Genomic DNA, 16,627 nt, shown 5'->3' with positions numbered 1-16,627 from the left:
GCTAACTGCACACACACTCAACAGGGGGCCCAGAAGCACAAAAAACGGCATAAAATGCCATTGTTTGAGGGCGGTGATTTTTGACAAAAATCCTAAGGGTCTACCCAAGAAGTAACTCTCGGTCTCAAAAAGGTTGGTGACTCTGGTGAAAAACAGAAATGCAAATAAAACTAATAAGTGGTTATTGTTCTGCATTTAATGATGCTGATCCATTTAAAATTCACTCAAAACATGTGAATACATCCTAAATGACATGGTGTTCTTGAACGCAACGCATCATTGCTCATAATAAAACATTTCAAAGTCTGATTCAAATAATCTCATATTAAAGGAAAGGAACCATCCATCTTCTCGACCACGTATCCTCCCAAGGGTGATGGGGGTAAGCTGGAGCCTATTCCAGCTGACTTCAGGCAACAATTAATTAATGCAGTGTTTGGTAAATTGATTTTCGGACATGTGTGTCATCTTTAATTTGATTTTGTTGCTGTTAATACATACAAATATACATAATCCTGTCCTATAATGTGTCTTTCTTTCAATAAAAATACAGTAAAATGGGCATATTTCAGAAATAGTGAGACATGGTGATTAATGATTAATCTGATTAAAAATGTTATTCATTTGACAGCCCTAGTAAATATTCAATCCACCGCTCTAGCAAAGCTGAAGACTGTGTATCCAGGTCGATTCCTCTTCCCCGAGTCCTACCTCATCTCTTCTGATACTAGTCCAGTATTTTCTAATATTTATTTCTCATTGCAACTCTCATTAACTGGTTACAGACACTTTGGCCAATGTCCTTAACTTGCCACGTCCCAGTGTCTTTCATGGTCCACAAAGTGTGTACTTCCAAGTGCGTAGCCAGCATCTTAGCCGAATTAGTTCTTTGTCTAAAATAAATGAAAACAACTAAACTATACGGTAAAGGAAAAAAAATAAAAGCATAAAATCTAGTGTTTAACAAATGTATTCTAGCACCACCTAGTGGAAGGTTTATGGCACCGCATGTACACTGAAGAACACTGGTAAAATCCTGTCTAGTCATAAAACAGTATATGTCAATGTTAGCCCTTTAAGTTTATAATCTACTGCTAAATGGTCAAGTTTCTTCTTTGTCAAATTATCAATGAAATACATCCTTCATTCATTCATTTTCTATTGCTTATCCTCACAAGGGTCGTGGGGGTGCTGGAGCCTATCCCAGCTGTCATTCCCACTCACATTCATACCTATGGACAATTTGGAGTGGCCAATTAACCTAGCATGTTTTTGGAATGTGGGAGGAAACCGGAGTACCCGGAGAAAACCCACGCATGCACGGGGAGAACATGCAAACTCCACACAGAGATGGCCGAGGGTGGAATTGAACTCGGGTGAGGCCTGCGCGCTAACCACTCGAGCACCGTGCAGCCTATGTCCTTCATTTTTGGATGTAAATGTTAAACAGATGTACTGTAAGTTGTTTGAAGATGTGTTGCATGACATGAGGTTTGCTCCAGGTTCACCTTGTCAAGCTCCGCTCTTCTGTCATGCCCACAATGAACGTCAAGTCTTTAGGCAGCACCCACCTTCATCTTATTTAAATATCAGTGAACACGCACGCACGCACGCACGCACGCACGCACGCACGCACGCACGCACGCACGCACGCACGCACGCACGCACGCACGCACGCACGCACGCACGCACGCACGCACGCACGCACGCACGCACGCACACACACACACACACACACACACACACACACACACACACACACACACACACACACACACCTTTCCTTTTGCAACATGCTGCTTTTATTTGTCTCTATTTGTAAGCTACATGGTCGTTTAAAAAAGTCGTACAAACGTGAAGACTGGTCACATGACAGAATGCTGCATGTAGTGAAATGCTTCGGAAAGAAATGTTCATCGAAAGTCACTTTTTACTCTGCTTGTGAAAAGAAGGTCATGACTACTCGTCTGTCAATCACGTTGCGGCTGATGAAAGAATGAAAGGTAAACTTATTGCGTTGCTGATGCAAGGAGGAGCGTCCAAGGAGGACGACGCTGACTGACTGAGGAGCAGCAAGCAGAGACCTTGAGTGGTTTCCTAGTGTCACCTCTCTGTCCGACTCCAGGGTGGAGAGCCTGGAACAACCAACACGCTTCTTCTCCTCAGCATGAGTGGATCATCATCACCATCATCATCATCATCATCATTCAGCAAGTCAAGCAAGTTGCTTTATATAATAAATATGTTTTCTTTAAACATGGGCTGCCCTCCTCCTACTCTGTCTCTCTCACACACACACACACACTTTGGCCAATGTCCTTAACCTGCCAGGTCCCAGTGTCTTATGGTCCACAAAGGGTGTACTTCCAAGTGCGTACTACCAAGTGCTTCACGGTCCACGAGTCAGCCTTTTAGTCCAAGTAGTTGTTTGTCTAAAACAGATGAAAGTAGTCATCACCCTACGGCTAATATCAGCGTGTGTACAATAAGACATATTCACTGCACATGAAAAAGTACGTTAGTCTGAGTGCCAATGTTTTCACCAGCCTGTTCTCCTTCAAGCCTGAACGTCAGCCAGCTCGGGGGGCATCGGGGACTTGGGGTGTTTGCTCTCAAAGTGCTGCTTGAACGTCTTGGGATCAGGCATCTGGGTCTACGATACACACACATTCGTAATAGTACAATGGTCTGATAGTTCCTTATAAAATACACATTCATAATAGTACAATGGTCTGATAGTTCCTTATAAAATACACTTTGTACAGTATGCAAAAATAGTATATGCAAGCCTCTCACATTCATAATAGTACAATAGTCTGATAGTTCCTTATAAAATACACCTTGTACAGTATGCAACACGGGTATATGCAAGCTTCTACGCATGTGTACCTCCAATGTACCTCCAAGATCCAGTGTGGACCATTGAACATTTAACGCCAAAGTACGTTTCAGTTCAACGTACTTCAATAAAACTGGTATTTTTGTATTGCACATTTTTGGCTTCACTTTTTTCTTTAGGCTACAGTGTCCATGCATATGCTATGTTCGGAAAGTACATGTAAAATATATATATATATATATATATACATACATACATACACATGTAAAAAAATATAGTGCCTTTTTGGTCTTGGTCGCAAGATATTTTTATATGTATCCATATATACACATATATGATCTATGCATATATTGGAAAATATGAACATAAGATCCCATATATGGGAATATATTTCCTAATACATAGCATTATATTTGCCAATATACTGCAATATTTTTTTTCCCGTAAGGGATGTCTACTTACAAGTACTTTAGTACTGTAGTACTCTACAGTTTAGTCGTGTGCATATGTATTCAAAAACTATGTTGTTAGTTTTTACACACGTCATAGTACGTCATACTAAAGCATGTTAGTTTTTACACACATATGAACTCCTACTAATATGCACACTACTACACTTCATAGTACCTCATACTAAAGCATGTTAGTTTTTACACACATATGAACTACTACTAATAGGCACACTACTACACTTCATAGTACGTCATACTAAAGCATGTGGTTAGTTTTTACGCACATATGAAATACTACTAAAATGCACACTACTACACTTCATAGTACGTCATACTAAAGCATGTTAGTTTTTACACACCAATAAACTACTACTAATATGCACACTATTACACTTCATAGTAAGTCATACTAAAGCATGTTAGTTTTTACACACCAATAAACTACTACTAATATGCACACTATTACACTTCATAGTACGTCATACTAAAGCATGTTAGTTTTTACACACCAATAAACTACTACTAATATGCACACTATTACACTTCATCGTACGTCATACTAAAGCATGTGGTTAGTTTTTACACACCAATAAACTACTACTAATATGCACACTACTACACTTCATCGTACGTCATACTAAAGCATGTGGTTAGTTTTTACACACATATGAACTACTACTAATATGCACACTACTACACTTCATACTACGTCATACTAAAGCTTGTTTGTTTTTACACACCAATGAAGTACTACTAGTATGCACACTACTACACTTCATAGTACGTCATACTAAAACATGTTTTTACACACCAATGAACTACTACTCCTATGGACACTACTACACTTCATAGTACCTCATACATATATCACAGCATGTCGGTTGTATTTACACACCAATGAAGTACTATATACTAAATCAAAGAAAGGCATGTATGGGGAGAACATGCATACTCCACACAGAGATGGCCGAGCAGAGAAACGAACCCAGGTCTTTCCAATCTCCGGACTGTGTGGCCAACATGCTAACCACTCGTCCACCGTGTGAGGTGCAGTAGTTCATTAGTGTGTAAATACTAACTATATAGTTTAGTAGGGTAGACTATGAAATGTAGTAGTGTGCATACTTCTAAGTAGATACATAGTAGTTAATTAATGAGTACATACTATCTACGTAGCTATTTAGTTCATATCATAGTAGTTCATTAGTGCATAAATACTAACGACATGGTTTAGTAAGATATACTATGAAGTGTAGTAGTGTGCACAGGAGTAGTAGTTCGTTAGTGTGTAAATACTATCTACGTAGTTATTTAGTTCATGTAGTAGTTCATTAGTGCATAAATACTAACAACATGGTTTAGTAAGATATACTACGAAGTGTAGTAGTGTGCACAGGAGTAGAGGTTCATTAGTGTGTAAATACTAACTATATAGTTTAGTAGGGTACACTATGAAATGTAGTAGCGTGCATACTTCTAAGTAGATACATAGTTAATTAATGAGTACATACTATCTATGTAGTTATTTAGTTCATATCACAGTAGTTCATTAGTGCATAAATACTAACGACATGGTTTAGTAAGATAGCTTACTGAAGTGTAGTAGTGTGCACAGGAGTCGTAGTTCATTAGTGTGAAAATACTAACTATATAGTTTAGTAGGGTACACTATGAAAAGTAGTAGTGTGCATACTTCTAATTCAGGGGTGCTCACACTTTTTCAGCATGCGAGCTACTTTTAAAATGACCGAGTCAAAATGATCTACCCACTACAAAAATGCAAAACATCTATTTATTTTCAAATGTATTGAGGATTATTTGTACGTACAATGTATGTTGATGTACCTTACATAACCAAATGAGCCAATATTGCAAAACACACATAATTAACTATTAAATTTTTTTGTAATTACCTGAGTTTACTTTGATGACTTGCACTGAATTGAACCAGCCAGGGATGCATAGTCCGGACAGTAGCTGCTGATAGCCAGCCTCAAGCACACTTCCAAATGTTTATCAGTCATGGATAATATCCGTATCATAATATCCGTATAATATTCCATATCCGTATGGAAGTGATATGTTTTTTGCCTTTTTACTTGGTCCAGTTTTTGCCTTTTTACTTGGTCCAGCTCCTTCACTCATTTTAGTGACCATAAACTTTAGCGAGGGCTTAAAATCTTGCAATTCGCCGACTAGCTTAGCACTTTGCATCGTTGTTTACACATGAGCGGTGACCTAAAGGTCAAAATGCAGTTGTCATCTGACTGGTTGTCCTGTATGTCAATCAAGTAACGGGGATGGATGATAGGCTGACATCGTAAGTTCTGCTGCACTTAGAGACGTTGTTTGATTTGATTGGTCGCTGAAGGGCAACATTCAGTTGTCATCTGAATGGCTCCCCTGTATATCAATCAAGTGACGGCATTGATGCGAGGATGATATTTTTTTAATGTCACGCCGCGATTGACCAGCGATCGACCAGTACCACCTCCGCGATCGACCGGTAGATCGCGATCGACTTAATGAGCACCCCTGTTCTAAGTAGATAGTTCATTAGTGTGTACATACAAAGCAAATAGTTTAGTAGGGATACTATGTCGTGTAGCGGTGTGCATACTGCTTGGTATATACTGTAGTGGGTAAATACTCACGACATGGTAAACCGTGTCGTGAGTATTTACACACTACTGAGTCAGGGTACACTCAGTAGCACACTATGTAGTTTAGTGGCGTGACTACGTAAAACATACTATGTAGTGAATATGCTGAATATGTGTATAGTACTGCTCAGAGCCTAGTTGGCATATAAGGCAAAGGTGTGGGTACCCACCCTGCAGACGGGACACGTGTGGACCAGAGCCACCTTGGCCGCCGTCTTCTGGTCGGCACCCTGAGATTTCTTCTTCTCAGCGGCCTTCTTAGCGTTCTTCTGCTGGGACTGAATCTTCTGCTGCCCGCGAGCCATGGCCCTGCAGCACAAACACAAACACAAACAGCACCAGATTGAAACGTGTGTGTGCAAACAGAGTAGTGGTTTACTAGTGCGCAGGTTCTAGCAACGTAAGGTTAGTGCACACTTAGTAACACGCTATGCAGTCATACAGTAGTAGTTTAGTACTTGTTTTCTGTGTAAGCTAGTTAGTTAGTTAGCTAGTTAGTGTTAGTTCAAATATAAAATGGAAATAAACCACAGTGATTCTGTTTTGGTTTCGTTTTCTCGCCCTCCCTATGCAAGTACTTGCACTACAATTGTTGGTTGAATTACACTGTTGGTGTTTTTTTTATAACTTATTTGAATAAAATGAATAGTGTGTAGTACTTGTCGTTGGCGTACATGTAGCCTGTGAAAGAGATCGAGTTCACCTTGTATATGTGTAATATGTTTTATATATGTCATAGTGATGTAAGTGTCATTACCATCTGTGTTAGATATACTTTTTATTTGAACTTAATGGTCATAAAACTCGAGTTGCGTAAAAGTATTCTCCATTAGAAATGCTTTACCCTTCGGGGCTAACTCGCTAACAGAATTAGCTCCACGAGACAAGCGACGCCAAGATAACTCCGATATTCAGACTGCTTGTTTTGAGGCGGTGTCGGAACTTAAACATTGCATTGAAGCGAGGAAACAAGTTTGATATGTTAACAGACATATGTAACATACGTGTTTACTCTTTTACCTTCGACGTTTAGCAGGCTCGAGCTGTATCCAAATTCAGGAAGGTGTATCTCAATTCGCACACTTACGTACTTACACTTAGCATTTTCAGTACATAAGTGCGCTCACATTGTACGTAGTAATTGCAGTGCACTGCCAGTACCCGGATGTTGCACTCACTCAACACGGCCCAAACGGTGAGTGTACCCTAACAGCCCTCGACCATCGCCATCTTTGCTACGGAGCGAAAAAGGAGGGACTAAATCGATTCATTTTTTTATGAATCAAGTAAGCAGTTCACACCGTATACATATTGGGGTGAATTGACTGATGTATACGATTTTGTAACTATTTTGTTGTCGTAGTCGTCATACTTGAACGACAAAGGAAAAGATGTCTTCAGATGTGTGCCACAAAACTGCCACGGAAAGGAATTAGCGCCCCTCTGGCGCGGAGGTGAACTACAGTAACTTCAACACATTGTACTGTGTACAGCAGTGGCGCCCTAACTTTTTACAGTGGCGTACCCGTTCAGAAATGTGAACCCAATTTGAAATACTGAACATAATTACTCGGTTAATGAAATTTTTATTAATTCCGAGTCAAAAATGTGTATTTTTTATGGTTACATTTTGACATGAGCGCTGTTAAATAGATAAGTAATCACCCTACATATATCATATTGCAGTCCGACTTCCTTGTGAATGGCTTACATTTGCTTTGCTTCATTTTTGTGTCCACTCACGGTGGCTATCGTTTAGTGAAGGGGAAATTTGCTTTCACGATAAAAAAAAAAGTACAAAGTACCCCACTTTGGCAAACTAGGCTGGATAGAATACAAACTAAAAACACGCCAGTTAAACACAGTTTCAACACTTTATTACAGTAAATGAATTCACATATACACACGCGCACGCGCACAGAACAGACACATGATTTTCTCTCTCCTTCTCTTCGCGAGGCCACACGCACGCACACGTACACGCACACCCACACACGCAATCACAGCCAAATGAAACGGTAAAAAGGTGTAAAATCAAGGAGGGAATAAAAACAGTCACACCTCTAAGGAGGTCTCACACACGCACGCTGAGGCTTTGTTTGCATTCGCACCACATCAGTGTGATCTTGTGATAATTAGCAGCACTTCTGAGATCCTTAAGAACACATTAGAAAAGTGCCCAAAGTTATTAGCATCGTCTTGTGATTTCTCGTCCATACCCGGGAGATATATTTCTCACACACACACACACACAGATCACAAGATGTAAGTTCCCTGCAAACGCTTCTGACACAAAGCCACTTTTTCCTCCCTCAATACTGCACAGGGGTCATGACACGCACAAATAAACAAACAGCAGGCGGGCGCCGCATCAAGAGACGGAAGAGGGTCCGAGCTACTGGGCCGCTTTGGCGCCACCTGCAGGCTATGTGGTGTAAGAGCATCCTACAGCGTGGGGAGGGAGGGAGGGATATCGAGTTTGCACAGGGAAGAGACACAGGAAGAGCTAAGGAAACCTGATCAGTGAACAGCTACTCCGACGAGAAAGAGAGAGAAAGGTCGTTGACAAACAGGAGTCTTTTTTTCTTCTTCTTCTTTTGCAATATTTACAGTTTGCGTGGTGACACAGGGGGCGTATTTACAAAATAAACAAGAAACAAACATACAGATAGAATGGGTGAACGGAGATATAAACAGCTCTGGAAAAGCAAGTCAAATCATAAAAATCCATGATATTTACATGGGCGGCCCGGGCATGACAATGGCTTTGGAGAAAGGTCAAGCATGTGTGCATTAGGCAAGAGAAGGAAAATTAATCTTTCAGTCACAACATGAATGTGCCAGGAAAAAAAACATGACTGACTGGCAGCGGAGGCGACAGTCCAAGTGACAAAAAGATGAATGCTGCTACATGAGGACCGCTGACATTCATCAAGTACTTCAACCTCTGACGACCTCTGCCTTCCAAGCCGGGCGTTGAGGTTACATGACGTCATTCCTTTGCAACATGAAGATAAGCCAAACGACAGTGAGCGCTGCTTTCCGTGCCTCAAGCGGGGTACGGGGCTTTAAAACATTTTTTTTTAAGTCTAAAAACACAATTGGAGAGGCACCGTAAAAGGACGTTTCTTGTCTTTTTGGGATTTAAATGATTTGGCTGAAAAGAAAGCACAGAGCCTGAACTTGCGGTCAATATTATTAATAAGAATAAGAATAAGAATGATAATCAAAGGGTGCATGGAAGAGGATGGGAATATCTCCTGAGTGAACACGTCCTCCACCCTGATGACCCACAGAACATTCTGGTCTCGCTCAGGCAGTTTGACCTCTTTCTCACTTAAAACGTCAACATGACTTGAACAGGTAGCAGAAGACCTCAGGGAAAGAAAATCAATCCAGGTCAGGAAAAGTCAAATAAATAAACACAAACATGGATGAAGACGAGAAGGGAAATTGATTTAAAAAAAAAAAAAAAAAAGAAGAGGACCAGCCCCCACTATTGAACCTTCACATATCACTGTAGCAGCAGCCAGACAGCACTCTGTGTGCGTGTGTGTGTGTGTATGTAGGTGTGTGTGTGTGTGTGTGTGTGTGTCTCTCCAGCTGCGGTGTTGTTGAATGCGTTCACTGTACAAAAACATCATCTACCAGGACAGCAAGCAGCGCAGAGATGAGCGGTTATCTCTGTATGTGTGTGTGTGTGTGTGTGTGTAAGAGAGAGTAGGAGGGGGCGGGGCTGGCTGCCGGGCAAAGCAGAGGACTGGTCGCTTCAGATGTTGTTAAGAGATCCTGGTGCTGAACCCAGCTGAGAGGCATCGGGGCCGGTACCATCTAGGGGAGCCCACATAAAGAGAGCGTTAGCAACAAACATACAATAAAAACAACCCTTTAGGATACACAGTAGATCCCCACTGCAGGAGGGCGTTATGTTCCAAGATTCCCTGCCAACGTCCAAAAACACATGTCCATATAAAGCCCTCAAAATGCCAATTTGTGATGCTAGAATATGCTTTGTGTGACTTTAATGACAAACACAACGTCAACATAAATAAGAGGACTTTTCCCACCGTGAGAAGCGGCCGTGTGAGCGCGAGCGTGTGGAGGGACGAGTGTGGAGTTCAGCTGAGGCTGGATGGACAACTCTGCAAACACATAAAAACATACGGTGTCGTTTATTTCACATTATTACCACGTCCACGCATGAATGATGTAAATAAATAATCAAATATTGGCTGACTAAAACAACAAAGCCTCAATGAAGAACGTGTTTATCATCCATGTTTTGTTTGGATTCTTTTTTAGCGGTAACAACCTATATCCACAAAGCTCAAATATATTGTTTGACGTAAAAAATGTTCTCCAGACAATGAGTGTGAGTACCTGTAGTGCTGAAGTTGAAGAGCATGGGCAGCTCGCGCCCGCTGGGCAGTCGCGTGTTGGGCTGCCTCAGCTCGTCAAAGAAGGTGTGCGAACACGCCTCCAGCGGAGAGAGGCGGGAGGCCGGCGTGTACTCCAGCAGGCGAGAGCAGAGCGCAATGGCCTCCGGGGGCGTGCGAGGCTTGAACACCTGAACGTGACAAACATATTGCTTCACGACAATGGTTGTAAATGTCTGCTAAAATGGCCAACACTGTTGTGCTCATAGAGAAGTACTTGAGTCCGCTACTGAATTACTGGACTTTTTCCAGAGAGGAGATTATTACGTGGCAGGTTGATGTGTGTGGTAAAAGGCAGCGTCCTAGCATGAATTAATATGCACATTAGCACTAAATAACCTCATCAGGTCTTTGCCAACTATCATGAGATTACGACTACCACACCCATACTAGGGCTGCACGGCGGACGAGTGCAGACCTCACAGCTAGGAGACCCGAGTTCAATTCAATCTCTATGTGGAGTTTGCATGTTCTGTGCATGCGTGGGTTTTCTCCGGGTACTCCGGTTTCCTCCCACATTCCAAAAACATGCTAGGTTAATTGGCCACTCCAAATTGTCCATAGGTATGAATGTGAGTGGGAATGGTTGTTTGTCTATATGTGCCCTGTGATTGGCTGGCCACCAGTCCAGGGTGTACCCCGCCTCTCGCCCAAAGACAGCTGGGATAGACTCCAGCACCCCGCGACCCTCATGAGTATAAGCGGTAGAAAATGAATGAATGAATGAACATCCATACTATCAGGAGAACCAGAGAATAAAGCGGCCCAGCAAGGTGTACTGTATTCAGGCACATGCTCCGAGCAATCAGTGTGCCACCACAGAGGTCTTCTGGCAGAGCTTTTGCACAAAAGCCGTGGTTCTGGCGTTTCGGGTGGCTGAGAAGGTTTTTTGTGTGCTCGATTAGATTTTTTTCCCCCTTCATCGCGGAGCATTTGGTACAATTTGGAAGTTCTAACAAGGCGTTAACGTCACAGGCAGGAGAAAAAGGAGCGCTTGATTTGCTCACCTGCACAGTATGGTTAAACTTACCTCGTTGGAGCATTTTTTTAATTGATCGGTTTTGTCTGAGCTTTTTTTATGACATCACAATTCCCTCATTGGCCGCAAAAATATCAGATGATGATCTAATCATCAGCATTACCTTGGTCCAAGGATGAGCTTTGATCTGAGGGAACTTGAATTCGGTGTAGTTGGGGTTCATCTCTCGAATCTGCTCCCTAGTCGGGGTGCCGAGCACCTGCGGGGCGAGAGCAGTGATGAGAGTGGAGTTCAAACGCTCCGAGACCACATCGGCTGCTCACTCACCTTGATGATCTCCACCAGTTGGTCCACGCCGCTATCGCCGGGGAAGATGGGCTGGCCCAGCAGCAGCTCGGCCAGCACGCAGCCCGCCGACCAGATGTCGATGTTGGCCGTGTAATCGGTGGCGCCAAATATGAGCTCCGGCGCCCGGTAGTAGCGCGAGCAGATATACGAGACGTTGGGCTCGCCGCGGACCAGCTGCTTGGCGCTAAAGGGAAAGACAACAAACCACTTTGTCACCTTTCTTGTGTCATGCTGTCCCGCTTTGTCCTCGTATTCGTCAGGTGGCCGCCACGTCTGGCTCACCTGCCAAAGTCGCACAGCTTGAGGATGGCAGTCTCTGGGTCCACAAGCAGGTTCTGGGGCTTGATGTCACGATGACACACGCCTTGAGAGTGGATGTAGGCCAGGCTACGAAACAGCTGGTACATGTACACCTGAGGAGAGAGGGCATTGTCAAAATCCTGACATTCATTTGGTTTTGGCGGCCCGCCACAAATACATTTGGCGCTACCTGGTCACTCATAAACACATAAACGGGCCTGTCCCCATAACGCCGCTCATTAACACGTCATCGGCACCCGGTCTGCCGGAGAACAGAAAGATGTAGCAGGTCTGCAACAAAGGTTGCTATCAACGTAGCAACTATATTTAGCAAGGAATCAGATCCCTGGGGATACAGTCAAGTTACGTATAGGTTTCACTTTTGTGAACTGGGGTGCGTTCAAGTGAGTGCAAAATCTCATATACATGGAAAAATTGTGGTTTGGTACACATGCATGCTGTACATTTTTACCCGAATCACATAGTATTACGTGTGCCATATATACATTATATACAAATATAATAGAAATGATGACTTAGTGTGAATGAGAGGTGCTGTCTCCAGTGGGAAAACTGGGCGTCTTCCAGAGAAAGGCTGCACCATCCCTGCAGGTGGGAGCAGTACCTTGACGTAGATGATAGGAATGATGCTCTTGTTCTTGTTAAAATGCCGGGCGACCCTGTAGACCGTCTCAGGAACAAAGTCCAGCACCAGGTTGAGGTACACTTCATCTTTCTAGGCGCACACAAACAATGAGGTATGAATCACTTGCACGTGCATGAAAAGCAGGGAGGGTCAGACCTTCTCTCCACTGGAGTAGAAGAAGTAACGTAGTCTGACGATGTTGCAGTGGTCCAGCTTCCTCATGATCTGCAGCTCACGGTTCTGCAAGGTCACAGGAAGGTTCCACACATGAGGACTTGTCACGGTGATGATGCTTGCAGGAAACAAGGGGCACCTCACCTTGAACCTCTTATCCTGGAGAACCTTCTTGATGGCCACCATCTCCTGGCTGTCGATGAGGCGGGCCTGGTAGACCACCCCGAACGAGCCATTGCCGATCACCTGAGGAGGGAGCCGAAACAACCAAACATGTTCAGGGTTTAGCACAGGACTGCAATCTAACTGTGGTAATGGTGGGATGACGTAATCATCAAATTAGCACAACTGGCCATGGCGCATTTGGAAAAGTGTGTAAAAAAACCCAAATATGATTAGAAGATCATGTGACAATTTCTTATGTAACTAAACAAATGAGCCAGTATGCCCGATTTATTTGAATTAATGTTAAAATCTTGTCTGGTGACACCCCTACTTATCCCTCATGCTCCGTCTTCTTATTCTCTGGCAGACCAGGCGAGTTATAATGTGTGTAGAAGCGACGACAAACGGGCTGCGATCTCAACGAATGGAGCGGGAAATCGGCCTCTCATGTCATCTACTTGCCTTGATGTCAGTGTAGGACACTTCCTGTGGGCGGTCCGGGCCCTGACCCGGTGTGGCCACCACTGTCGTCACCTTGCCGCTGTCTCCTAGGAAGCAATCAGACAACAGGTAGCTTCATTAACGTCACCTCATTGTGCATCCATCACACATTTGAATATGTGGGTGAGTGAGAGCGTGGATGCTAGCGGTCTGGAAGGGAAAGTTCAAACTGAAGACTAATTCAACCGGGAATCACCCAAAAATAGGCCAGCTTACTATCTTGTCCTTCAAACTATGACAGTGGGTCCTCCATGTGGACAACAACCGATGATAGTCATAATAGCCCTGGGGGGTCGCAGGACAAGATGATAGACGTGATTGGGTCTACGAGAACGAGACGAGATTGGAACTTTACTTTTAAGGAAAGTATAATGAAAATGCAAAATATTTTTTTTTTGTAGTCAAATCCAATTTATTAGAATGATACAATAATTGTATGATTATATTTGTGCTTGGCACCAAACTTCTTTCAATGTTTATTGGTAAGAAATTATTAGTTATTATAGCATATATAATATTCATTCATTCATTTTCTACCGCTTTTTCCTCACGAGGGTCGCAGGGGGTGCTGGAGCCTATGAATGTGAGTGTGAATGGTTGTTTGTCTATATGTGCCCTGTGATTGGCTGGCCACCAGTCCAGGGTGTACCCCGCCTCTCGCCCAAAGACAGCATATATAATATGAACATGATAATAATGAAATATGTCCGAATATGATGCGAGGATTATACATGAATATGCTTTCAGTTTGCATCTCACAGCAACTATGGTGCGTTCAAGGACCGCTGAACAAAGTGCGAAATGTCATGTTGGTGTGACACAACACAACCAGTGAAGCTTATGAATTGAAATGTGGCAATATGATCCAGTTCATCTTCACTTATTGGGTGATGAATTATTTTTTATTATCCCAGCCCAAGTGCCCACGAGCATCTATTTTCTGTCACATTTTTAATCTTGTGACACCCCTAGCTCTGCTTCTTCCCACAAGTTGAATAGTGCAAAAGTAAACATGTGCTGTACCTCACTGCAACTCGGGTTAAGTGCGTTCCAAATAAACTACACAGACTAGCGTACAGAGATGTCAGAGCGATTACTTTGTTATACCTGGGTAAAAATATTACAAAGAGCTCTCAGCAACTACAATAACAAACAGAAGTTTAAATTAGTACCTCTCTGACAGTGTCAAGTCACCCTTTCCTGTGCCTCTCTCAAACATGCCAGCTGAGGGCCGCTCACGCTGAGGGGGTCATGTTTAGGTTCACACTGAGCAAAAATAATTCCTGCACGCGCAAAGCTGACCCACAGAGGTCACTTTCATTGAAATGCCACACTCACACCACAGTGGAACAGCACTACCTGGAAACATTGGAGCATTTCTTTTACCAGCTGAGATGTTAGGAAGAGGATATACTGTAAATGACATGAAGGTGTCAAAACTGTCACGCTAATGATCAACACGACACTGTGAGAGAAAGAGACAGGTATTCACATGTAACTCTTTTTCATTCAGCTTTCTGCTTGGCTCACATTTGATGACATTATATTCAAGACAAGACTCAAGTCCGCTGGCAGGCGGACCCCAAGATCCATCTCTCAGGTGGTCTAGGGACTGTCTACGTGAACAGAAAATTGACTCTAGCCCGTTTTGTGTGTGAACGTGCACACAAAGGCAAGTCCAAGTGGTAAAAATTAGGGGTGCACAATAATTAGAGGCATGTCAAAGTGATAAATCTGGTACTCTGGTCGTAATTAGAACAAATCAACAGGTACCGTTAGTCAAATCCAAATTTGTTCCAATCCATCTTACCTCCAGGTGTTAACTCTGAATTTAAAAAGTAGATATGAAAATCTTATCTTATCCATACCAAGAGAAGCAGAAAGCTATGTATAGTATTGTGACTCTCTAGTAAAAATGTCAAAGCACAAATCATTCTTCCTCCAATTCATCAGCCTAACTGGGTTAATGGCGCCTCTATGGATAAGCCTCATATCTGAAAACACATCCATCACATCCAAAAGAGACACTTTTAAAGGCCCTAGTGGGAAACAATCTCAGTCAAGTGGAAATAAGATCAACTTCCCAATAAGCAACAGCAAAACGGACACAGTTGTCAGGCCAAACAGCCCTGGGTATCAATCACTGGCGTCCTTCCGAGGCGTGTGGACCCCCCCAGGTGACCTTGTGAGGAGGCAACTTTCCAGCAGGACCTGACGATGCGAGCCACCGGTAGCTCCGAGGAACAATGCCCGTTTAGCCGATACTCCAGTCGAGCATGGTCACATTTGTCCTGTTTTGCTGTTTCAACAGTGAGCATCGTGAGGAGATATTAGTGAAGAAGTAGCAAATATGCTGACTGCAGAATGTTTATTTAGCAACGAACTGGCTAAGCTCAGTGACTGGCTGGGCGGTGAACTGGTACAAAACAAGTGGCTAGCGTTAGCATGCTAGCGAGCAGGAGGGACTAAAAGGGACGGACTGTCTTCGAGGGGGTGACTGGTGGACGGTAACGTCGGAAATTGCGTTATTATAGTCAAATCCAACAAAGAGCGCAATTGATGGTATAGTACTTAAAAGCATACTTGCTAGCTTGAGGTTCGAGCATCCTGACAAGCTGCTGCCGGAGGCCTGCGGGACCCCGGACTTTCCTGTGCTGCTCCCCACGGCAGCGGCTGATCCGGCGGGCGCGGCGGCGGCTCCTGGAACACCTGGCGGCTCAGCAAACGAGCTGGTCCTGGGCCGCCCGCTGCCGCTCATATCTTTGTGCAGGGCTCGCAGTTGTCTCCCCCACTCTTTCCAGCCAAGCGACCCTAAACTGTGAAAACCCGACTGCGAGTAATTTTACAGTAAGGACCGATCCACCGCTGTCGCTGCTGCCGCCGGCTGTCTGGGCTGGTTAGCTGTTGCTAGACACCCAGAAACAGAGCGGCCGCAAAGCAGCATGGGGCATGTAGTTCCGTATCGCTCGCGCTCAGGTTCACTGCTTTGGTTTTCACAACCATTACAGTGGAAAAAGGCCAAACAAAAACTGTCCATGGGTTTATACAACCACAAATTTCCATGCAAGAACAATCAATATAATTGCAGCTACTGCATTGTGTAACTCGTGTTAACAACCCTAAC

The 16,627-nt window shown here is 43.4% G+C and overlaps 2 protein-coding genes across 6 annotated transcripts; both read right to left on the bottom strand.

Annotated features, from left to right (window-relative positions):
- Positions 1-181: 181 nt before the first annotated feature.
- Positions 182-7,277, bottom strand: zgc:91910 (Zinc finger protein 706-like). Of its 4 annotated transcripts, none has more exons than XM_058046600.1 (4): positions 6,959-7,277; positions 6,125-6,263; positions 2,518-2,653; positions 182-2,432 (listed from the first exon to the last, which is right to left on the bottom strand). In XM_058046600.1, exons 2-3 carry the CDS (start codon positions 6,257-6,259, stop codon positions 2,558-2,560), a joined length of 231 nt encoding a protein of 76 aa, XP_057902583.1. In that variant the 5' UTR covers positions 6,260-6,263; positions 6,959-7,277; the 3' UTR covers positions 182-2,432; positions 2,518-2,557. The 4 variants fall into 4 exon arrangements, with proteins under 4 accessions (XP_057902583.1, XP_057902582.1, XP_057902579.1 ...); XM_058046599.1 differs by having other exon boundaries at positions 2,548-2,653; positions 6,975-7,253; XM_058046596.1 differs by having other exon boundaries at positions 6,975-7,245.
- Positions 7,278-7,809: 532 nt separating this feature from the next.
- Positions 7,810-16,466, bottom strand: gsk3aa (glycogen synthase kinase 3 alpha a). 2 transcript variants are annotated; one of them, XM_058046594.1, is made up of 11 exons: positions 16,087-16,466; positions 13,465-13,550; positions 12,982-13,083; positions 12,820-12,903; positions 12,643-12,753; positions 12,000-12,130; positions 11,697-11,901; positions 11,533-11,628; positions 10,335-10,521; positions 10,022-10,096; positions 7,810-9,785 (listed from the first exon to the last, which is right to left on the bottom strand). In XM_058046594.1, the coding sequence occupies exons 1-11, from the start codon at positions 16,259-16,261 to the stop codon at positions 9,724-9,726; spliced, it is 1,314 nt and encodes a 437-aa protein (XP_057902577.1). In that variant the 5' UTR covers positions 16,262-16,466; the 3' UTR covers positions 7,810-9,723. The 2 variants fall into 2 exon arrangements, with proteins under 2 accessions (XP_057902577.1, XP_057902578.1); XM_058046595.1 differs by lacking the exon at positions 16,087-16,466 and adding an exon at positions 14,863-15,948.
- Between the last annotated feature and the right edge of the window lie 161 nt (positions 16,467-16,627).

This window comes from Doryrhamphus excisus, chromosome 14 (genome assembly GCF_030265055.1).
Source record: "Doryrhamphus excisus isolate RoL2022-K1 chromosome 14, RoL_Dexc_1.0, whole genome shotgun sequence".
NCBI lineage: Eukaryota > Metazoa > Chordata > Actinopteri > Syngnathiformes > Syngnathidae > Doryrhamphus > Doryrhamphus excisus.
This window is presented reverse-complemented; position numbering and strand designations above follow the sequence as displayed.

Coding starts and splice junctions, on each gene's coding strand:
- zgc:91910 (XM_058046600.1), bottom strand. CDS start 6,259: ATGGCTCGCGGGCAGCAGAAGATTCAGTCCCAGCAGAAGAACGCTAAG. Junction 2,654..6,124: donor ACACGTGTCCCGTCTGCAGG/GTGGGTACCCAC, acceptor TGTGTATCGTAG/ACCCAGATGCCTGATCCCAA.
- gsk3aa (XM_058046594.1), bottom strand. CDS start 16,261: ATGAGCGGCAGCGGGCGGCCCAGGACCAGCTCGTTTGCTGAGCCGCCA. Junction 13,084..13,464: donor TGTCCTACACTGACATCAAG/GCAAGTAGATGA, acceptor CTCCCTCCTCAG/GTGATCGGCAATGGCTCGTT. Junction 9,786..10,021: donor TCACACGGCCGCTTCTCACG/GTGGGAAAAGTC, acceptor GGGCTCCCCTAG/ATGGTACCGGCCCCGATGCC.